The sequence below is a fragment of the Ornithorhynchus anatinus genome, chromosome 2 (genome assembly GCF_004115215.2).
Source record: "Ornithorhynchus anatinus isolate Pmale09 chromosome 2, mOrnAna1.pri.v4, whole genome shotgun sequence".
NCBI lineage: Eukaryota > Metazoa > Chordata > Mammalia > Monotremata > Ornithorhynchidae > Ornithorhynchus > Ornithorhynchus anatinus.
This window is the reverse complement of record NC_041729.1, coordinates 133,129,499-133,154,013: the sequence shown is the minus strand read 5'-3', so window position 1 is coordinate 133,154,013 and position 24,515 is coordinate 133,129,499. Positions and strand designations below refer to the sequence as shown.

General features: G+C 38.9%; 1 protein-coding gene and 1 non-coding gene across 11 annotated transcripts in view; both read right to left on the bottom strand.

Annotated features, from left to right (window-relative positions):
* Positions 1 to 24,515, bottom strand: part of LMO7 (LIM domain 7) — a 288,480-nt gene that overhangs the window by 26,711 nt on the left and 237,254 nt on the right. For 5 of the 10 annotated variants that reach the window (XM_029052751.2, XM_029052769.2, XM_029052791.2 and 2 more), the window contains 10 exons: positions 23,117 to 23,259; positions 21,047 to 21,488; positions 19,579 to 19,896; positions 10,795 to 10,909; positions 9,971 to 10,132; positions 8,657 to 8,844; positions 7,427 to 7,487; positions 5,596 to 5,652; positions 3,120 to 3,145; positions 2,696 to 2,800 (listed from right to left, as the gene is read on the bottom strand). In XM_029052751.2, the coding sequence (XP_028908584.1) occupies positions 2,696 to 2,800; positions 3,120 to 3,145; positions 5,596 to 5,652; positions 7,427 to 7,487; positions 8,657 to 8,844; positions 9,971 to 10,132; positions 10,795 to 10,909; positions 19,579 to 19,896; positions 21,047 to 21,488; positions 23,117 to 23,259 (1,617 nt within the window). Of the gene's footprint in view, positions 1 to 2,695; positions 2,801 to 3,119; positions 3,146 to 5,401; positions 5,444 to 5,595; positions 5,653 to 7,426; positions 7,488 to 8,656; positions 8,845 to 9,970; positions 10,133 to 10,794; positions 10,910 to 19,578; positions 19,897 to 21,046; positions 21,489 to 23,116; positions 23,260 to 24,515 lie in introns of all 10 variants that reach the window. The other 5 variants (XM_029052784.2, XM_029052799.2, XM_029052828.2 and 2 more) reach the window with 3 other exon arrangements.
* Positions 9,484 to 9,621, bottom strand: LOC114809630. The gene has a single exon (XR_003757406.1). It is a non-coding gene; the product is annotated as a small nucleolar RNA SNORA7 (small nucleolar RNA).

Sequence of the window (24,515 nt, the reverse complement as noted above, 5' to 3'; positions counted from 1 at the left end):
ATGTCTGCGCTCTGCATTTCCCTTCTGGGTCTAGCAAGCCTGGTGTGGCAGTGGCCCAGTCAGAAAACCAAGTAGCTTTGAGAGAGGGTACCACAAAATCAGCTCAACTGTTGATAGGGACCGTCCGGCAAATTCCCCAGCAGGTAGTTTCACTTAAACACTCTGCCCAAGCCAGGTTTGCAATAGGTTTGCAGCTCACTAATCTACAACTCTCTTTTGGGGAATTAGCAAAGCAGGAGGGTCTTTGTCAACAGTTAAGCTGGCTGCTGGAAATCCTCTCTCAATGCTGAAGCTGCTTTCCCCTCGTCTATGAGGGGTTGCTTCAGATTGTACATCACTGCATCTTTTAATAGTTTACTCCAACCTTCTGGTATGCTCCATTCTTCTGGTCTGCATGCACCTTATTTCCGGTGACTATTCAGCGGTTGATAAGATATCCTGTTATCCATTTTCCTCACATAACCTACCACAAAAAGGTATTTTGTGATGGGTATTTTCTCAGTGATGGTGAGCCGATGTGTCTTTTGATCAGGTTTGTATTTGATGATGAATAGGACACACAGGTGAAATTTTTGTGTGTCTTCTGAGTTTGGTCCAATTCTCCATGTAGAAGACTAGACAACTTCCGAGAACTATAGACCTCGAATATTAGATGAAATATGATGCTCCACTGTTGTCAAACTCTTTCAGTATCACAGTGAACATTCTGTCTCTTGATACAATGTTCTTTTCTTCATCTAATTATACATCACTGAATAATATAGTGCCCAGATAAAAGAATGTGGTAATAGTGCTGAGTGTTCTGCTGACTCTGTGAAGTGATACAGGCTCGTCTACATGTCTTCCTATCTCTAGGCCTCCAAAGAACAGACATTTGGAAATAGTAGTTCTTAGATGACTGCCAAAGACATTTTGGACTTCACCTATTATTAATTTAAAATCCATTTCTAGCTGAAGCTAGAGAAAGATGGCAGTTGCCAGAAACAGATTTTGGTTAATCCCAAGTTTTGTAGAGGAGAGGTAGGAACATTTGATCAGAAAGCCAACCTAGCATTTAGGAAAGAACAATTTTGATTTTCTCTAGAAACTACTGGTTGGAATTTGCCTTTTTTTTTTTACTTTGGGAGTTTTTGATGAAACATGATGTTTATAATATATTTAGTAGGCAGGTATACATTTAAAAACCTAATTTCCATATTCACCAAATGCATAACATAATATGTTTTTCACCTTGGGATTTTTACAAACCATTTCTTAATATGAAGCCACCTTCCAATAATATTTGAGAATCTAACTGATACAAATGCATTAACTTGCTTCACATGAGAAATACTTACATGTAAATATTAAGATCAAAAGCAGAGCTTAAAAAACAGATAATTATTTTTCACATCCCAGAAAGCATCTTGGAGACAGGACTTGAGGGAAGGAACAGGAGTCCCAAACAGGTACTGTTTATTTCTCTTCTAGATATGAGGGCCATTTATGAAATAATTAATTTTCAAGTGCTTTAGAAAATAAAAGCGCCATACAAATACAGGTGGGTTTGTTACTGTTTCCTTCATGAACCCAGACGCTGACTTTAAGGATGCCACTGTCTTAAGAGTGATTTTGACTAGGAACTGCAACTTTTGCCCAGTATACAAAAAGTCTGGGAAATGTAAATGGTGGTAGCTGCTCCTAGAATTTCTACTCAAGTCAAAGACCTGAAAGCCACTGTGATCTCACGTGCAAATTCCTGCTGAAAGCCACAAGGTAGGCTACTGAAGTGACTGGGAGATTTCTAGTTTCAGAACCCTAAGAACCACATCCTCAAAGAGAGTTATGGAGTCAACCATCACAAAAGGTTGGAAGCCTGTGTCATACATATTTTGAATTCACCGTTAAGGGCTCACACTAAACACTCTTCTCGCCCAGACCTAAAAAGGCTTAAAATAAATTTTTGGCCTAGTTTTTAAATATTAAAAAAATAACTATTTTACCTTTTTAAATAGGACTGAACAACTTTTAAAATGTTTCAAATCAGTATTCAATATAAAGACACTTGGGAAGGACCACCTAGAAAGAGACCAAACTCCTATTTTCTAACAATTGTAATTGCTTTATGTGAGAACAAATTTAGTTTTCTCTAACTGAGGAGTTCTTATTCTAATTGAATAAAATAGATAAAATTACAACTCCAGAGCCTGGAAAGGGATGAAGTCTATAGAGTGTAACCAAATTCTACAGTATCGTGAAGGGTGTCCACCAAGCCACAAGGAATACTGGTCACCAATTGCACTTTATCATAAATCAACCCTGCCGTCTCCTGAATTCTGAATACGATAGGGTCAAGGTGGCATAAGGTGACACTTTCTCAATTAACGAGCAGGAAACATGAGGAATGTGAAGAAAATGTGAGATGAAATCATGGCCAGCAAATTCATATTGAGTTATCAGACATGGAAATTAGGAGTAGCAGAAAATGCACCACAAACTTGGATTACAAAGGTGTAAAGATCACACAATCATTGATGACGCATGAAGTGTCATCTGACACAGTGCCGATGGCTGGGCTGAATGAACTAGAGAGATGTTCGTATCACAATGGCCCCTTATCTCTTCACTCACTCGCTTTAGATACATTGTTGAGCTAGTAGAAAAAGGTCAATTATAGGGATCACACCCTTGTTCATTATAAAGAGCTCATGTTTACCTGCAATAGACGATCCTGTTCCTTCTGCCATTTTTCCTGCCGCTTCCTTTCTTCCTCTTGATCCCAGGCCCACCGATTTGAGGAGCTGATGGTTGGGACTGGAAGCTAAACATCACCGGATAGGCAACGGATATAGAGTAAAAAGAAGCTGAGTTTCTTTCTTTCACCTTGACTAAAAATCTTGGCTTGATGGTGAAAATTAATTTGAAATAACTCAGAGTGGGTTTTTGGAATAAAAAAAAAAGTGCTTAAATTAGAAATGCAGTTAACTTGGTAGAAAGGGTAATTAACCACAGGTCTACTTTAGCAGGGACGGTATCTGATCTGATTGCATTGTCTCTACCCCAGTACTTAGTACAATGCTTGTCACACAGTGAGTACTTAAGACCACAATTATTCCAGCTATCAAATGAATTCTACTTACATCAGGCACTGTAGAATCAGGGCCTCCTGTACGATCAATGTGAGACATTAGGAGGAAATGAAAAAAAAAAAATTAAGTCTTTGCAATGTTACAAGAATGTTTCTTGAAGTAATATTCCTGAGTATCTAGCCTCAAGAAACTAAGCTGTTGTTTTTTTAATCGCCCTGTGGCATTGTCAATTTCATTGTCAAGGCTCCAGTGAGGAGAGAACAAAAATAGGAAAGACTTAACTCTTGCCTCTAATTTCTTGGTAACATGTCTGGAAACATTAGGGAAGTTCATCCACTGATAATTTCCTACCAAAATACTGGTGGAGAGCAACACAGGGTGGACCCAATTCTATTTGTCTAATTCCTTTTCCAGTCAATATTCAGGCTGCCTGATGTGGGTTGACCAGGCTGATTCGAAGCAGTCATACATGGAAATTTGCAGAATTTCACTCGAGTCCCAGTTTTCAGATGCCCAGACTAGCCTTACAGTAAATTCACCATTGCAAACTCAAACTCAATAGACAGGTTAGTCCAATTTATTTTAGTGTCTGTCTCCCCTACTCGATTGCATGCTCCTTGAAATTGGGGATCATGACCACTAGATGCATGGCCTAGTGGAAAGAGTATGGGCCTGGGAGTCAGAGGACTAGGGTTCTAATAATAATAATGTTGGTATTTGTTAAGCACTTACTATGTGCAGAGCACTGTTCTAAGTGCTGGGGTAGATAAGGGTTAATCAGGTTGTCCTATGTGAGGCTCACAGTTAATCCCCATTTTACAGATGAGGTAACTGAGGCACAGAGAAGTTAAGTGACTTCCCCACAGTCACACAGCTGACAAGTGGCAGAGCCGGGAGTCGAACTCATGACCTCTGACTCCGAAGCCCTGGCTCTTTCCACTGAACCACGCTGCTTCTAATCGTGGCTCTGCCTCTCATCTCCTGTGTGACCATAGATAAATCACTTAACTTCTCTGTCTCTCACTTTCCTGATGTGTCAAATGGGAATTCAATACCTGCTCTCCTTCTTACTGAGCCCCGTGTGGGACAGGGACTGTGTCTGACTTGATTGTGAGCATATAGTAAGCGTTTAATGAGCACCATTAATATTAATAGCATGCTCTCCCAAGCAGTTAGTACAGTGTTCTACACACAGTAGGTGCTCAATAAATACTACCGATTGGTTGATTTCCTGAGCTTACTACTGTGGATCTCTTAAATTACAACTGACTGTCTAGCCCTTATCTCATTCCCTTCTGGTTTAAAAGAAAAAGTCAAAATCCTCTCAGCATATGCTGAAATGAGGTATGTAAATAGGAAAATAATCTGAAACCTGAGTTTTAAAATGTATACGATAAGGACTGAAAAGATTATTTGAAATTTCTATTTTAAAAACTATGGAAAGGATTTTCCTAGGGAAAAGAATATTTTAATGGATTTATGTCCACCAATTTGAGCCAGAGATGCAATTTTCAACCTAAGAATTTAAACTGACGAGCTGGCAATGTTAAGGAAAACAGCACAGATGGAACTAATATGTCTTTTGCCATAAAAAAATTGCTCTACTAAAGTGGTCTACTGACTGAAAAATAAAACCTTTTGAATGAGAGGATAATGCTTCATTATTTCAATATTTAAAATTTGCACACTAGTCAAAATGGTAAGTTTGTCTGAAGACTAGTATCTTTTTTAAACAATTTGAAACAGAGCAAACGAATGCATTAAAAAAAGAGCAGCATAATCTATAGTTTGGATTTGTGGAAACACCTAGACTTTTGGCTTTTATTTTCCAGCTCTCAGTCTAAAGCACAAAATTGAGATATATGAATAAGTTCTGAAAGCAGAATATTAAACAAAGTGGAAGTATGGAAAAAATGCAACATGCAGAGCACATCAAAAAGCCATCCCACATAACTAGACCAACATCGAAGTCCCCAAAATGCACAGGCTTATTAACTTAAAGACTGGCTTACGATTTAGTCAATATTAATAGAGGTCAATCCAATTATCTCAAATCCATTACGGTAGTAGAATAGCATCAAAATGTCTTGCGATTTACTACTGAATAGTATTTTCAAATACAAATATCATTCTGAAGCCATTTAAAACTTCTCTTCCCATAAAATTTTTATTGGTGTAATCCAATACTATGTCATTTTGTGGGGAACATCGAAGCTTAAACAGAATTCCTCAACTCTCACTGCTACCCAGTGGTAAGACGTGTATTTAATAGCAACTCGGTTAAAAAAAAAAACGCTTTAGAGATATAAAAAGGACACACAAAGACCCATTACCACAAAGGTAGACCCATGAATGGTAAGAAAAACCTGATGACCCTAGGGAAAGAATGGAAATGGATTATGTTGCTTTGTCAAATGACAACAAACAATATTGAAGAGGCTTAGAACCCAGCACCACAGACCAGTTAGGAAGAATGTAAGGGGAACAATTTCATGAAGGTACATGAATTGTTAGCTGTGTGGTTTACCTTGTTCAAAAAATTGTGATCGCCTTTTTAAGTTTTTCAAAGAAATAGGTTCAGATTCTATTTGAAAAATACAAAGAATACAAATAAATCAAGGTCCGGACCATTGCTTTAGAAAACCACTGGATGATGACATTAGCTCTAACTTTTGAATATGTGATAACATTATAATAATTTTTTTAATACTGGAGTCATCGATGAACATAAAAATTTTAGGAGGTTAATCAATATTAAAATTAGTACCAAAATAAAAATAGCACAAAAATTGATCAAAGGTAGTTTACTTCTGTGGGGAAGTGTGACATTGTGTTTCTGTGTTGTGTGTGTGTGTGTGTGTGTATGTATAATATACACGCATGCACACGCATTTAGTTTAGCAATAGCAGCCAAATCGTACCTACTAAACTGCATTAGAGAACTAACCAAGCAGCAGCTTTTCTCTTCTATCCAATTAAATATTTATTCCTGAGGTCCATGCTATCTAATTCCAAATGAGATGCAAAACAAAGTACACAGTGCTTCCAAAATAAAAAATAATCTACAGCGTTGTTCACCCATGAATTGGGTACTGCTTCTAGCTGAATTACTTCTCTGTATTTTTGCAAATTGACAGGTAATAAAAAAAAAAAAGACAAAAACGAGGGAGAGCAAAAGATATCAAAGAAAAAAATAGATGAAGAAAAAAATGAATCTACTAGAAATAATGTTATGTTCTTAGAAAAACCTAATTCCAGTTCCAGGCCCCAGTAGCTTCTTGAGGGCAGGAATCATGCTGCCTACTCCATATTATTTTACTCTCCCAAGCATTTAGTACAATGTTCTGCACAAAGTAAGCCCTCAATAAATACTATTAATTGACAGATAAGAGAAAATGTTTTAATCCAATTTTAGTGAATGGAGAACACCCCGAGACGCGGAAGACATATAATCATCAGTGTTTTTTATTGAGTGCTTACTATATTCACAGCACTGTACTAAGAGCTTGAAAGAATACAATAGAATAGGCAACCATGTTCCTTGCCCACAATGAGCTTACAATGTAGAGGGAACAGCACTCTGATTTCAGCCATTGATTTGCCACATATCCTGTGCCAAATAAGTACTGCATTCAAATGTCATCAGCTTATTATTTATATAACTGTTATTAAAACAGTTATTATTTACACAAACTTCTTATGGATGTCGGGAAGATGTTGGTTAAAAAAAACTCAAAAGTGAAGTTTTACGTCTCCCAAAATTAAAAAAAAAAATGAAAATGGGGTGACATTTAACTTTGCTTTTTAAATTTAATATAGTGGTATAAAACCCTTTTTCTTGTCTATACAGATTTGAGAATCTATGGTACTTATAAACTCAACTGGGAATTACCAGTAATAAAATCATGTCAGTCAAGTTCTAGAGTAGTATTGACAGCAAGGTTCCTGGGGAACCAGATCTAAATTGCTACTAACATTGCTAGGCCCTTGTCAGAAAACAGTGGCATTTCTAGAATCTGGATTTTCATTTCTATATTCCACTATAAAAATGAGGACTCTAGATTTTGGGAGTAGGAAAACAGTGGCGATATCCAACAATATCTCAAGAACTGTGCTTCAAGTTTGCATATCAACTTGTTTTCTCCCTTAAGCCAGTGAACGTCACAACGAGACATGCAGAGGTCTCGAACTAGCTGCCAACATTTTGTTTGTAGTTCTTGAACTATTCAATACTTCGCAGAATTGAAGTCTGTCCATCAGTTTGCAACAGGATTATTTTACTGAATGTATTCATTTTAAAAGTTCCACAAAAGACTCTTTTCTGCTAGTTACAAATATGCAAATGATCACTCACTTACCTTTTAAGTCTAGAGAACTGCTTTCACCAAATAATCCGTTCATTTCTTTTGTTTCAGCATTCTGCAAAGGATAAATCATTTTGATATTATTTTTCCTCATTTAGATCCCAAATCTGTAATACGTTAACTAAGTTAACATGGTGAAATACTTTCACTTGTGGGGACTGCAAAAAGATGAACTAGTCAGCTAGTTCACATACATTTCAACATTTTTCAACATTTCAGAAGGTAAAGATCAGCTACTAGACCTGAGGCCTTCAAATCAAGTTTGTTTGTAAAACTCTGCTAATTCACAGGACACTCCATTGCCCAAGTAATTATGTCCACTCCATTTGGTTGACATGCATAATAAAACCAATATTCGTATTTTGTGCTTCCTACCTTACAAGTGTTCTTCTGAGACGTTACAGAGGAAATACAATGTACATTTCTAAAGAATAAATATTCTAGTACAGTAATGAGTCATGTGAGGTTAAAGCCAAAACATGTAATGTGGAATTGGAATGTTTCAATTTCAATAAAACCTATACTGCAGCTCTAATTTGGAAAAACTAACTATATAGGACAATTATATGGGCTTGGGAGTCAGAGATCGTGGGTTCTAATCCTGCCTCTGCCACTTGTCAGCTGTGTGACTTTGGGCAAGTCACGTAACTTCTCTGTGCCTCAGTTCCCTCATCTGTAAAATGGGGATTAAGACTGAGCCCCATGTGGGACAACCTGAGAGCTTTGTATCTACCCCAGCGCTTAGAACAGTGCCTGGCACATAGTAAACGCTTAACAAATACCATCATCAAAAATAGGTCCCAGCAACCATCAACAAACACTTTGGTAAATTTGTAAATGCATGCAGTCTCCAAAGTTATTCAGTGTCCACGAGAGCTCATACAGAGGTATATAACGGAAGTCACTTTACCCCAGAGTTTCCATACAAAGCTTGTTAGATGCAATGTAGCAGAAATGAGAACCTGTAGTGGTGGAAGACTTAGGGAAGGAAAATGTACAGGAAAATAATCCTTACATCTTCTGACATTTACTGATTCAAGAGTAATACTGTGAGAGTTTCCATACTCACCATTGCATACATTTCTAAAAGTAGCAGTAGCCTTTTTTGTGTTCAAATTCTGTTCCATTCTACGAGAAATTCCTTAACCACTTGAAACCCAAGTTCCTTGCACACATCAATATTATTTTGCACAACTACAACATAATATGCAGAATGAAACTTACAGAAGTTGGAAGATTTTCGGAGAAATCGCATTTGACTGATATACTCGAAGTCTTGTCTGAACTGAAAGTTCCAGAAGTTGCATCAATCCATTTAGTTTCAGGTGAACCTATAATTTTGGTACCCATACTGGTGAGATTGAGGGTTTTATGCCGAACAAATGGTAAGGAAGGTTGGTCTTTTCCCCAGTCTGATTGGCACATGGAGATTAAGTAATGAGTATGGACAAATGGCAAAGTAGAAAAACAGTTATTGAAACTACATTTAAATAAGAAAAACACACATGCACAAAACAGAATGATGGATCAGAGTGTGTTTTTATTGTTAGAGGTTTTTAGAGCCTTCATCGATAGACCACCTTCCCAAAACATGCAGGATTACGTCAGCAGCTGAGTGTCAAAAGATACTAGCAAATTTGCTGAAATTACCACAGATCCAGGTTAGGTGTTGAACACTTCATATTATGAATGCAAATATTATTTTCCAGTGTTCAGCAGGGTCTCCTGTTCAACTATGTTGATGCCAAAACTAATTAGAAAGCCCTAATAGGAGGGATATAAAATTTCCTTGGGAAACAGTTTTCAGAAGCTGATCCCATTTGTGCTTCTTGTTGTTTTATGCTGTCCAGTCATGTTCGACCCATAGCAACGCCACAGACATCTCTCCCAGATCACCCCACTTCCATCTGCAATTGTTCTGGTAGCGTATCCATAGAGTTCTCTTGGTAAAAATATGGAAGTGGTTTACCATTGCCTCTTACCGCGCAGTAAACGAGTCTCTGCCCTCGTCTCTCTCCCGTGCCGCTGCTGCCCAGCACAGGTGAGTTTTGACTTGTAGCAGATTGTCTTCCACTAACTAGCCACTGGCCAAGCTAGGAATGGAATGGACAGGCCTCTGCTTGACTCTCCCTCCTGTAGTCATAACTGGTAGAGGACTGGAAACTCTCCAGGTGAGACGCTGAGAGGGGATTTGCGCTTGGGCTTATGAATTTGTAGATAGATTTTACTAATCGACTTGGCAATTCTCAATTCTCAGAGTGATTTATGCAACTGAGATACAAAATTTTATGCCAGTCTTTAGAGGATAAATGAATTCAAAGATTGGATGGTGGCATAAAAAAATCAGTAAATTTGCTAGTGAGTTAGACAGAACATTTAAGAAAGGCAGAGTTTGAGTTTTGTTATAATATCTTTGTCAGTACAAAGGGCCTATTGAGCCAAATGTGATTGCAGCAAACAGCAAATGCTCTAGGACTTCTGCCAAGAGATCAAAAAGTAAGCTAATTCTGCACACATGTATCTGGCAAAGCCACTTACCATTCTTCCCGTATCGTCTGATATCCATGACCAGGTTTCCAGTTTCTTGGGCACTAGCCATAATATCTTCCCATTTATTTGTGTCTTTTTGTGAAAACTTGTTATTGTTAATAGCAACAATTTCATCATTTACTTGCAGCTGAGATAAATCTGCTGGGCTACCTAGATGTCATAAAAATTAAGTTAGTTCATTAATAACAGGGAAACCTACAGGACTACTGCAGCCATGGTTCTTAAAGTTTCAATCGCACTCACTGCAAATGGAAAGAGTATTGTAATACGACAGATCCTCCTTGCAACAACTGCTATTTATTAGTTTCCTCCAGGAAAAGACTATTGTAAGATGATTGACACAACTATTAAATTAATCTGAAGACCTCTATGAAATTTTTGAGTAGGACTCTTCATTAATGCTAGGATTATTATGCAATTAAAATTTGATGGCCAATTTTTCCTCAGTGGAATAATGGGCAGTCTAAAAATCAAACCAAAAAACTTTCATGAGAAAATCCTAAGAGACCTTAGAATAATTTGAGGCCCATCCTCCAATTAGCCCAAATGAACTACTCAATTTAAGATATCATGAAGTGTTTTCCACCAAGGTCTTGTTGAAACTTATATTTTACAAAAGCTATTAAAAACACTTTTCAGGGGAATAATACACTATCACTTGAAAACTGTATATCCTGTAAGGAAATTGTTGTACATTGTTTTTTCTCTCGGTCGCACTTCTTCACACATATTGCGCCTTCCCATATAAACTTCATAAGTATGAGTTTAGCTTATGTGTTAATAGTATTTAGCTGCAAATTTCTGAAATGTACCTGGTTCAACTGATGCTACAAAGGTTCCAGTAAGTTCCCATTTGACTGTAAATCCAAAGTCAGTATTATTCCCAGGTTTCCGGTGTATGTTGATTCTCATATCACTGTACTGATCCTGAAAATAAAACGTGACACTAACATATCAAGTATCATTGGCACCTTATCTGGAGGAAAATCTATCCACTAAATAAGTGAAGCTACTCGGTACACAATTTAATTATCTAGCAACAGCCTAATTAAGAACACACTTTTTTGCTTGCTTCGCTATCATTTTGGTTGAATGACATCAAAAACATAACCATTTTCCATCTCTCCCTGTCCTCTACCCAAAATGTGGGCTTCTCATTAACATGAATTATCGCCTAGAGAAAATATATCTAAGCCAGGAATGAAAATGGCAGTTTCAAGATGCACTTGGATAAATTAATAAATGAGAGTTCCCTAACGTTCATTGTGGACAGGAAATGTGGTGTTTACTGCTATACTGTACTCTCCCAAGCAAATAGTACAGTGCTCTGAACACAGTAAGCCCTCAATCAAGATGATTGGATGAATGAATAAATACTGGGTAGAAGAGCATGGATACAGAGGGGAAAAGTTAGGGATTTTCAATGGTACATCCCTAATACTCGGATGGAGTTGAAGGGAGGTAACCCATCAAATGGCTCCTCAAAGCATTCTCTTGCCAAAACCCATTACCCTGTCTTGGGCTGGATGGACTATTAGTTTGACTCAGTGACTGCATTACTTATGTTTTGATATAGCATACGTGACTCTAAAAAGAGCTACTCTGAAGGGTAAGAAAAGGTTCCTAGTTCTTTACAGTTATTAATTCATAAATATTCTCATGAAGCATGAAGTATGGCCCACTCAAGTAATTTCTAAAGGTTCTGAAGATGTGGGGATCAGTGCACGCTTACACATCTCCTAATAGTATTGACTGCACCTTCTAAATCATATTAGGGTTAATGACATTACTAATATTTTGATAGTCCATTAATAATCTGCCCCAACAGATTGTTCCCAGAACTGCATCACTTGAAATGGACAGCCTTCAATATTGATTTTTCCCATGTGTGGAAAGAAGTTACTAACTATATGATTACACAGAAGCAGTATGGCCTAATGGATAGAGCATGGTCCAGGGAGTCAGAAGGATCTGGGTTCTAATCCTGAATTCCACTAGTCTGCTGTATGACCTTGGGCAAGTCACTTAACTTCTCTGTGGGAACCTCAGTTACGTCATCTGTAAAACGAGGATTAAGATTGTGAGCCCAATATGGGACATTGACTGTGGTCCACCCTGATTACCTTGTATCTACCCCAGCACGTAGTACAGTGCCTGGCACAGAGTAAGCACTTTACAAATACCTTAAAAAAAGAACACAACGCTAAAATATGGCATTGGAAAAAGAAAAATTTCCTTGGTCAATACTAATTGTGAAACTGGGGGAAGTTTCCTTGTAACCATTTGAATTATGTTGTTAAAGGGATCAATTTAGTGTCCATAGTTCAAAAGCTTCATTTTAATTTTGGTTCTACTGCTCTTAGCAAAGTTTCTATTTGCGAAGAAAGGGACAGGACTAAGATAACTCTCTGGATAATTCAATTCTTTTTAAGGTATTTTTCCAGATATATGCTTATAAGTTTCACTTTAGCAAGATATTTGGGGCAACTTATAATCATCTCTCTGCCTTAGTTTCCCAGTCTTTAAACCAGGATCAAAACATACTCTCAAAAAACAATTTCAAGAAAAACTATAATTATATGTAGGAATTGAAAATGATTGCAAGGGCAACTAGAACAATATGAATGAAGCACTCCAAGTTACCCTTCAGAAAGAGTGTAAAAGTTTAACCCACAAGGAGATTTCAATATAGTGGGAGAGACAGATATCAAAATAAAATTAGAAATATATATATGTTCCTTACAGACGCTTAATTCTATATAACCCAAAAAGATCAAACCATAGGAAGCTATTTTCCATATTTCTTAATCCTAATTACCATATTCCCAAATATTTTAGATTCATTATATATAACAAGAACTACTGTTTGTTTTTAAAGTTTATGGTAAGAGTGATGAGACCTGATCCATGTGACTCTGCCTGCAAATGAGGCTAACAAAAAAATAATGTATTATCATCACAGTGCTCTGCACACAGTAAGCGCTCAATAAATATGACTGAATGAATGAATCACTGTTTTGCACTGTGAACATAACTGAGGTCCTGGCTTCATTAATGTATTTGTCCCAGGCCTCTACCTACCCAAAACCTTGGAAAGAAACACTTCATGACTGTAAACTGAAAAAAAATCTTCTTTCTCCTCTTCCCTACAACAGGATTGTGTATTTCCCTGAGAGGATTAACATTTTAGAAGAAGTTGGGGGGGAAAAAACATCTTTGGGGCTTACCGAAACCTCAGGCCACTATAGGAACCACTGTAGAAAATTGTCATATTTTCAGTGGTCCAAACCAAACAATTTTCTTTAAATCACTATTTGTTTTATACAGTAGAGGGTGTAGAGGGTATAAATGGGAGGCATCATGGCCTAGTGGATAGAGCACAGGCTTTGGAGTCAGAAGGATGTGGGTTCTAATTCCAGCCCTGGCACATGTCTGCTCTGTGACCTTGGGGAAGTCACTTTACTTTCTGTGCCTCATTCACTTCATCTGTAAAATGGGGATCAACACTGAGCCTCATGGACCCGTGTCCAACTTGATTAGTTTGTATCTACCCCAACACTTAGTATGGTTCCTAGCACATAGTGAGCATTCAACAAATACCATAAAAAGGGTGATTTATGACAGCAATGAAATGATCATTGCCATAGAGTACTGTTGCATTTTTTATTATTGAGGAGAAAGTTTTAATTTATCTGTTAAAGAAATTTTTGTAATTTCATAGTATATCATTTCCCTCATCCACAGATTTCATTTCACTCAATACAGATTAGGTTGAGTAGGGAAAAACTTCTAAAGTATATGAAAATACTCACACAAACCCACATTATTGTGAAATTTTAAAACAGGTTCTGTGACTATTTTTTGCTGAGGATTATCACTGGTGACCATGAGAATGGGCTTTCCTTTAAGGGAGGTTGTGAAATATCCTTTCAAGATGATCTTTTGAGAACCCAATAGATTTCTATCTGACCAGTATACTTGAGCCCTGGCTGGAGGCAGGTGGATGAGCTACTTGACTTCAGTGAAAGCTTTCACTTCTGAAGCAAACTCAAACAATAGATCCCTCGGTTTTCCCCACACTACTTCAAAAACAGATCATTCAAAGAGATGCATTCTACCAGTGTTTGACACTCGGGGCAGCGGTTAGAACTTCCTAAGAAAATACTGAATGGAGCTATTGTTTTAGAGCATTGTATGAAAATGTTAGCTTCGCATGTGTGTGTCAGGTAGCCTACACTGTCACACATTTTAGCGTGGCTGAAAAGACCAGTGTGGGACTTACAATCCCCGTGGCATCATGCTGTGCTCACGTGCTGGTGCGTATAGTGTCTGGCATGATGATGATGGTGGTATTTGTTAAGCACTTTCGATGTGCCAAGAACCATTCTAAGAGCTGGGTCTGATAAAAGGAAATCAGGTAATGATAATAATAATATTAATTATTGTTTGTTAAGAGCTTACTACTTGCTATGCTCTGTTCTAAGCGCTAGGTTAGATACGAGCTAATCAGGTTGTCCCACTGGGAGCTCACAGTCTTATTCTCCATTTTACGGATGAGGTAACTGAGGCACAGAGAAGTAATGCGACTTTCCCAAGGTCACACAGCAGACATGTAGCAGAACCGGAATTAGAATCCACCTCCTCTGACTCCCAGGCCCATACTGTTTTCACTGCTTCCCAGCATGTTTTGGGGGTTTGACCCAACTCTACACTGTCACACCAATCACATACATAATTCAACTAGCTCTCCTGGAAGAAAATAGATTTTTAAAGGTAGGTTGTTTTTCATTTCATAACCAAGGTGTAATTAAACCATTTAACAATTAAAACATCATGAAAACTTACACAACTTTAACCTTCAAAAATCTGGGGGAAAAAACCCACACCAGCCACACTATGTGCTTATTTTATCTACCTCGAGGGTCATGGAAGCTGCTGCTTCTACCCTTATCCGAGGGAAAAATGCACAATTCCTTCAACTGTATTTATTGATTGCTTACTGTGTGTGGAGCTCTGTACTAAGCTCTAGGGAGTAATACCCATTCGAGCTAGAAACAGACAGAAAAAGGAAAGAACCAAATACACAACACTGAATATTTTACTTTCCCTTTTACTGTTCGTCTGCTTGGATTCTGTGTTCTGACAATAATTTTAATTGGCCTAGAAAACTAAATAAAATGAACTAACCCTATTAATTAAAAAGTATCATTTTCCTCTCTATGGAATTCCGACTTCAATAATTGAATATACTGAATATCCTTAATATCACTCTAGCAATGATATTCACTGGGCACTTACTGATTGCCTGGGAAAGCACAATACAGAGTTTGTAGACACATCCCTTGTCCACAAGGAGCTTACTGAATAGAGGAAGAGACAGGCACTAATATAAATAAATTACAGATACATACATAAGTGCTATGGGGCTGAGGTTGAGGTGAGTATCAAGTGCTTAGAGGGTATGGATATAAGTGCATTTACTTAATATACTGGCACTAAATATATTTAAACTTATGAAATATACTTAAATATACTTCTGAAATAGGGGCACAGTTAACTGTCAAAGGTCTTCAACAATATTTTTAGGCAAAATTTCCCAAATTTAATACAACAGGGCCACACGTTTCTAATAGTCCCCCTAAATTATTTTTATCATTTTTCCAACTTGACTCGAGAATCAATATTCACTTCCAGTCACTACTTATTTCATCTACTTTTCAATCCTCTATTATTTCAGGATGAAGAATAAACCATGCTATCTCTGTTTTTTGAATGGGCTAGTCTAAATGTTACCACTGTAAAAAAAGCTTACTCATAGGAGAAAGCAAAAGTTTCAGATTGGTGCCAGAGTTCAGGGTTCAACCCAATTACAAAAGTCACATTGTGAAACAGAGTAAAGAATGTGGCCACATCTCTGGCACCATAAAGCACACACCTAAATGGCTGGTGAGATCCTGAATCTCAATTCTAAAGAAGAATTGCAGAGCAATTCTTATTGTGCCTCATGTTCTTGAGCTGTTATAGCTGGGACCTCTTAAGTGGCTTCCAAAGAATCTTTGTTCCTTTCCCCTAATTCCTGGTATCCAATGGCAAAAGGTGACTGAAGGTCCTGAGCTGATGTTTAGAGAGCTAAATCTGTTCCAAACCCCAAAAGCTAGTTCTTAATGTTGCTAACAAAGGATGGCTTTCTTAAGGCGAGGTGATGTCCTCAACTGTTCCCCAACTCATGTTTTTTCACCCTCCTAAAGCACACCTCTCCCTCCACTCCCACCCTCCACAAACACTAATATCACCAGACTACAATTCTCCCTATCTTCAAGAGCCTCCTAAAACTCCACCTCCTCCAGGAAGCCTTCCCCAGTTAACTAACACCACCTTATTCACCTCAACCTAGAAAATATTCTTAGTGCTTATGTAGCTATATAATAATAGTGGTATCTGTAAAGTGTTTACTATGTACCAAGCACTGTACTAAGCACGGGGATCAGGTGCCACATGGGGCTTACGGTCTAAGTAAGAGGGAGAACAAGTATTGAATCCCCAGAGAAATTAAGTGACTTGCCCAAGGTCACATAGCAGACAAGTAGAGCTGGATTAGAACCCAGTTCCTCTGACTCCCAAGTCCATGATCTTTTCTCTTGGCTACACTGCTATAGTCATTCATGGAAGAGAAGCAATGTGGCCTAATGGAAAGAGCAGGGGCTTTGGAGTAAGAGGATGCGGGTTCCAATCCCAGCTCTGCCACGTCTTCTGTATTACCTTGGGCAAGTCACTTATCCTCTCTGGGCCTGTTACCTCACCCGTAAAATGGGGATTAAGACTGGGCTCCATGTGGGACAGGGCCAGTGTTCAACCTATTTGCCTTGTATCTACCCCAGTTTTTAGAACAGTGCTTGGCACATAGTAAGTGCTTAACAAATACCACAATTATTATTGATATATTGTATATATGCATATTGAATATTTGTATGTTTACTGGAATTCTGCCAGTTCCTTTGGACATAAACGGGTTTTGTCAGCAGTGTCCATATGTACGTACTTTACAATGTGCAACATCCCTACTTGATTGCTTACTTAATGCATCCGCTGCCCCAATGAGAACATTACTGACAAGGATGACAGAGTGCGAATAACGCTGTGCAAACCACTAGTCCTGTAATCATCAACTTCACCTCAGGTTCTCGATCCCCAAGTCCTTGTGACTGGACTGAGGATTCTGCCTCACTTTGACGAGAAACCCCATCATCACAATTATTTATTTGGCTATTTCATTCTATGTTCTCCTACTATTATTTAGACCCTTATTCTTCCTCCTGTTTCTACGTTTAGCGAAACTGTTTTTGTCTTGCTTTCCCGTTAGATTGTAAATGCCTTGAAGTTAGGCCACATGTGACTTGCTACTGTTGAACTTTCAGAAGCACTTTGTACAGAGATCTGCATTTTAGGAAGCTCACATAAATATCATTGCTTGACTGACTCGCTGCAAGGCAAATTACCCATATCATCTACTACACTCTATGGACCTCAAAATTTAGAAGTTTATCATAACCAAAATCACATCTAACTTGGAGACAACTGGCCTGGAAAAACTCAAGGGAAAAGAAATAGGGATTCAAGCTTCTTTCATTCAGATTTCTCCAACTGTGTCTCTATCCTATCCCCCTGCTGGTCTTCAGCTAGGCTTTCTGAGGCACTGCCAATTCCTGATCCAACACAGGCATCTCACCCATCATCATCATCAATCAATTAATCATTGGCATTTCTTAAGCACTTACTATGTGCAGAACACTGTACTAAGTGCTTCAGAGAGTACGATACTTCACAAAACACTGATTGACAGACTGTATAGGCATGCTCTGCATCGTCAAGCCTGCTGGTCAGAAGTGGGCTTGGCAAGGATTTTGGTTAATCACCTTGAACATGTATCAGTCACTGACCAATAACATCCTGTACTGGGCTCTCAAGGAATGGGGGACAGGGCAGTGAGGGAAATTCCAAGACATAAAAAGTCCAGTGACAGCTGGCTTTCCAACTGGCTCTGTGGCTTCTTCTCTTCCAATAATTGTGGTATTTGTTAAATGCTTACTGTGTGGCAGGCAGTGTACTAAGTACTGGGGTAGATACAAGCAAATCATGTTGGGCACAGGCCCTATCCCACATCAGGCATCACATAGTCTTAATCCCCATTTTACCGATAAGGTAACTGGGGCACAAAGAAGTTAAGTGACGTGCCAAAGGTCACACAGTAGACAAGGGCCAGGGCTGGGGTTAAACTCTAGGTCCTTCTGGCTTCCAAGCCTGTGCTCTATCCATTAGGCCACGCTGCTTGTTGTTCCTTAGCCTGACTATTCCCAACTACCTTTCCCACTACAAGAATTTTGAAACCAAGGATCTTCTAGGGAATTCTCCCAAACATTTAGAACATTGCTTTGCACACAGTAGGCACTCCAAAAACACTACTGATTAACTCAACATGTGCAAGACAGCTCCTTATCTTCCCTCCCAAACCCTATCTTTCCCATCACTGTGGACAGCACAACAATCCTTCCCATCTCACAAGTCCGCAATCTTGGTGTCATCCTTGACTTTGCTCTCTCATTCACCCCACATGTCCAATCCGTCACCAAAACCTGCCGGTCTCGTCTTCACAATATCGCCAAGATCCGCCCTTTCCTCTCCATCCAAACCACTACTATGTTAGTACAGTCACTCAACCTATCCCGACTGGATTACTGCATCAGCCTCCTTTCTGACCTCCCAACCTCCTGCCTCTTCCCACTTCAGTCTGTACTTCACTCTGCTGCCCGGATTATCTTTCTACAGAAACATTCTGGGCATGTCACCCCGCCCCCTCCTACCTCACCTCCCTCTCTCCTTCTATATCCCAGTCCACACACTCCTCTCCTCTGGTGCTAACCTTCTAACTGGGCCTTGAGCCCACCTGTCCCATCGACCTCTGGCCCACGTCCTACCTTTGATCTGCAACACCCTCCTTCCTCAAATTCGCCAATCACTCTTCACCCTTTCAAAGCCCTACTGAAGGTTCACCTCCTCCAAGAGGCCTTCCCAGGCTAAGCCCCCCTTGCCCTCCACTCCCCCTCCCTTCTTCATCACCTCAACTCGCTCCCTTTGCTCTTCCCCCGGTCCCTGCCCCACAGCACTTATGTATATATCTATAATTTTATTTATTTATATTGATACCTGTTTACTTGTTTTGATGTGCATATATCTATAATTCTATTTATTTATATTGATGCCTATTTACTTGTTTTGATGTCTGCCTCCCCCCTTCAAGACTGTAAGCCCCGCGTGGGCAGGGATTGTCTGTCTCTATTGCTGAACTGTACATTCCAAGCGCTTAGTACACTGCTCTGCACACAGTAAGTGTTCAATAAATATGGTTGAATGAATGAATACCACTCTGGATGTAGAATCCCACAGAGGCTACCGTCTGAACCTAATTCAATTTTATTCTATCAATACCTATGACCGAAGAATGGTAGATTAGAGATCCAAATAGTCACTGAGGCTTAGAAGTAGTGTGCAGTATGAGCAGTTAGAAGTTGCTAGGGATAACAACCAATGCCGAAACTCACCTGTGATTTCAAGTCCTCTGGCTGGGAAATGCTTCTCATTTCTGAAGAGAGAGAAGCTTTGACGGGGTCAAGGAGACAAGTCAACTCTGGTGAAGCAAAAGAATATTCTCTAGTCTGGTCTTGGGAAATGGAAGTGACAGAAGGTGGAGGAGATGGCATTCTATTCTCTTGATCTTTTGTTCCCTCCTCCTCATCACTTTTTGTAGTCAAGCTGGAGAGAAATGGGTCTGAGGTTGGTTTTGAAGATATATTGGCTGAACTACTTTGAGAACTCTTGGTTCTTTCTGAATTTCCATTATACTTCCAGGCATCATCCATCTAAAAGGAAACCATAGTCATTATGTTCACTTACTCTTACATCTTCTCCTATCTTATCTACTCTCTTCACCCACTAGACTTAAGCTCACACTCTTCTTTCCTTCCAAGCCCATCTTCTTACTGTAACCCAATCTTGACTCTCCCACCTCCGTCCCCTTCTTCTATCTGTTCCTGAATCTGAAACTGCCTTCTCCTCTAATATGCCGGACCATAGTTCTCCCCATCTTCCGAGCCCTCTTAAAATCCAAATTCCTCCAGGAAGGCTTCCCAATTAACACCCAGCACCCCCAAAATAAATGAACTCTATTAATTCTGTTACCTCAAACCGACAGTCTCGTGTTATCATGTAGTTCTTATTTTCTCCTGTTCCCATTATTTGTGAACAAACAGGTCAACAAATTCATAATATTGTAACTTCTTTGAGGGCAGGGAACATGTGTTTTTTTCTTGCTCTACTCTCCAAAGCATATTGCTTTTAATAAAGTAGGCATGAAATAAAAACCTCTGATTGTTTGCTTCTCTTTTTTGCCTTTTTCCCATCTAAATTTTAACATTCCCTGGCCTAACAGTGTGTAAGAGCTTGAATGCAAATCCTACTTTGCCTTTATTCTTCTCTTTCCTGCTATTCTGCCATCACACATATCATGTGCTTATTACTATTTCTATTTGCAGAGACAACTGACATCCAACCTGGATATTTCTGATATGGATGAAAATATATAATCTCCAAGATTTTATTTTTTAGTAAAAATGCAATACTATTGGGATTCTATAATACAAAATCCTATGAAAAAAAATTCTGATTTCCCCAAATCAGTTTGGTATGATCAAGTAGAAAAACACTTCATCAAGAAATCATATGATAAATTGTTGGTTTTTGAAAACCATGCAACGTTTATATTCAAAGATCTGACTTTCCCTTGTAATCTACTTAATGTTCATCTTCTAAACAATGCCACTCCACTCTCAAAGATGTTGAAGCAGATTTGAAGCATAGAATTTCAATTACAACTCAAGTATCACAGTAAACCTACTGCAACTAGGTATCTGTAGTTACACACCCACATGGTAATACAAAATCGTACAGAAGTTCACTGTCAAATCATAATTCAGGAAAACTGGCGATTACAAAGAATGCAGAGGGTTTTACCGTATAGGATCTGGGCAGCGATGAGATTCCTCTCGACTGGGAACCAAAAGGTCTTGGGGTAACCACAGACGTTAACCTGGATGTATCGGTTTTCTGGTAACCTCTAGGAAGAGAAGCTGAAACTCTAGCTGATCCCATTTGCGTATTCAGTGAATGGAGAGAAGACAAAGAGGCTGAACTCCGCTCTCCTGACAGGCTTTGGGAAGGAAGCTGAAATTCAGCTGTTGCAGAGTTCTCCATCTTGGAAAAGACTGAAGGCTCCTCTTTACCACTTTCTGCAGGAAGAGTGGCTTCCATCTCCTTTCTCTCACTGACTTCTCTCGTCCCGACTTGTGCAGGGAACGGAGTTTCTTCAGCAAAAATGTCATCATTAGAAGAGTACATTCTCCCGTACTCGAGTCTTCTCTGCCTCTCACGGTTGGATTCTTCTCCTCTTGTTTCCCTTATGCAAAAATAATTTGTTACAACACAACCTCTGACCAACCGTGTGGGAAGGTAGAGTCAAAGGGCTTACTCAGGTAGCAGGCTAAACAAAATGTGAACTCCTCCATTCATCAAAAATTCATACTCTTCTCCAGGAGGTGACAGGGAGAGGGCTAGCCACAAGCAGTTTTCCTTTCAAGCCGCAAGTTAAAAGTGGCCTGAAACTGCTTATATTCTCAAATTCTAAATATTTACCAAGGTTGATCACTGTTACAGTGAAAACATTTCCTGGATGATTTTAAATACTTCAAGAGCTAGAGCATGTTTTGTTTGTTTATTCTTGGTTTAAGGGACTATAAGATTCTTTTCACCATTTTTTTCTAAAGCCCATATTTTAATTGATAAATGGCCATAACATCAGTATTTTTTTTTTACTGACAACTGTAAGCACAGCTTTGGGATGTTTTTTAATGAGTTCATTTTTTGGCCCACATTTTCTAATGAAATCTATAAAGTAAGGACGACTGCTGTTTCGAAGCTTTTATTACAGGCACATGGGTATCTCATTTCACATATTTGAAGAGGAGTTCAATGCAAAATAATTACAGATTCAAATTTTTCATTCTCATTCAAAGGGGGTTAATGAGGGAACTTTCATTATTAAACGCCCTCGTATGTAATTTTCAGACTGTAGCACACCACTTTGTAGTCTACCTTGTTAAATTACGGTGAACAGCTCAGTGTATGAATACTTGTTTACCTTGGCCACAAAAAGAGTTTTGTTAAATATTAACTGACAGCTTACTTCCTTTCTTACATTATTCTTTAGACATATTTACCTTGCTATCTGGCCTATAAATTCCACTGAGTTTCTTTCACTAACAGTAAGCAGTTAAATTTGAATGTGACCTTTCTCCTGATGTTTTGTAAAACACAGGAAAACACTGACTTCTAATTTTTTAGAGGAAAATTGCTATTTCAATTAGTATTTATTGGGGGCCTACTAAAATGTGAAGAAAAATCGCATTAGCCATTAAATCTTGATTCTATTTAGTTGCCATTGTTTTTACGAGATGTTCTTCCCCTTGACTCTATTTATCGCCATTGTTCTTGTCTGTTCGTCTCCCCTGATTAGACTGTAAGCCCGTCAAACGGCAGGGACTGTATCTGTTGCCGACTTGTTCATCCCAAGCGCTTAGTACAGTGCTCTGCACATAGTAAGCGCTCAATAAATACTATTGAATGAATTTATCAGTAATCACATTTTTCATTTGAGGATATAATTTCAAATAGACTTAACAGATTTTCTCACACAGAAAGCAGCGAACTAATTTTATTCTGAATGTATTCATCTATAGATTTAAGGATGTAACTAAGCAGAACCATACACAGTAGGTTTATTCAGATATTACCATTCATAGCAATCATGTTCATATGAGGCAGTAGTTGTACTTTGAAATACTGACTTCTACAATTGTATGAACTGACCTTACGATTTAAATTAACATTAAAATCAACTACTACTATTTAAAAGGAAAAATCAGAATTCGTTTTTCTTTAAATCAGCTGCTCAAGTTAAACTTGTTCAATCTTCTGTCTCAAAGAATCAATTTAAGAAAAACTAACAATCTAGTTAGTGTTCATTACCTTTCTTGCTGCATTTCTTTGAATGTTTTAGGGTTTCTCTCAGTCTTCTCAAGCACTTGCTTCTCAATTTCTTCTCTCTCGTCCTTTTTCTTCTGCAGATCTGACGTATAACTTTTTCTGCGATTTTTCCATTTTGCCAGGTCCTAGCACAGAAAGGGCATTAGCACAGTGCACCTCCCTTTCTAATCCTCTGCTTAAAAGCAACTGAGAGTATCAGTGTATCCCATTACATAGCTGAAACTGTTCACTCTATATGCCAAAGTGTCCTAATTTTGCTTTATAGAGCCAGCGCTTCTGCGCCAATCCTTGATCTCATCTGTCTCCCTGCAAAACCTGACCTAAATGATTCTACTTAGACCCTACTTCTCTTTGAGTGTTAACGTGGTCTTGGGGCTTGAAATGATACACCAAGTCAGAAGGCCCCAAACTTCAAACCGACATTTCATTATGAGGCGGCAGAAAGGTTTTAACTGAACTCAATTGAATTGTTTAATAGTAAACTGATGCCGACAGCTCAAAAGGTGGCAAAGTGACAGTCCGCTCTATGTCATTCAGGTAAATACTACGGATGTTCATCACCACCCAGGGGTCCTGACACTCTGTCAATCCACCCCCTTCAAGCACAGAGACACCTAGAGAAGCAGCAGGGCCTAGTGCCTAGAAGTGAGAGAACCTGGGTTCTATTCCTGGCTCTGTCTCTTGCCCGCTGTGAGACCTTGGGCAAGTAATTTAACCTCTCTGAGCCTCAGTTGCCTCATCTGCAAAATGAGGGTTAAATACCTGTTCTCCCTCGTGCTTAGATTATGATCCCCATGTGGGGCAGGGACTGTGTCTGCCATGACTAACTTGCATCCACCCCAGCTCTTAGTACAGCACACTGGAGCCCTCAGGCCTGGAGCAAACTTAGAACCAACTCTCCTAGTGTCACCCCATGCCAGTCTGGAGCCCTCACTGGCATAGACCCGAATACCTAGAGGAGCATCATCATCACTGGAATAGCATCATGGGTGAACCAAAGCACCCTTAGCACCATCTGACCAATAGGCATAAGACCATGCCACTTGAAGTTTTTAATTTATGTATTTTTTAATGGTATTTGTTAAATGCTTATTATGTGCCAGACACTGTACTAATCAAGATAAGCAGGTTGGAGACAGTCCATGTCCCACACGGGGCTCAGTCTTCATCTCCATTTCCAGATCAGGTAACTGAGGCACACAGAAGTGACTTGCTCAAGGTCACAAAGCCAACAAGCGGCAGATCCAGGATAATAACAATAATAATAATGTTGGTATTTGTTGAGCACTTACTATGTGCAGAGCACTGTTCTAAGCACTGGGGGAGATACAGGGTAATCAGGTTGTCCCACGTGAGGCTCACAGTCTTCATCCCCATTTTA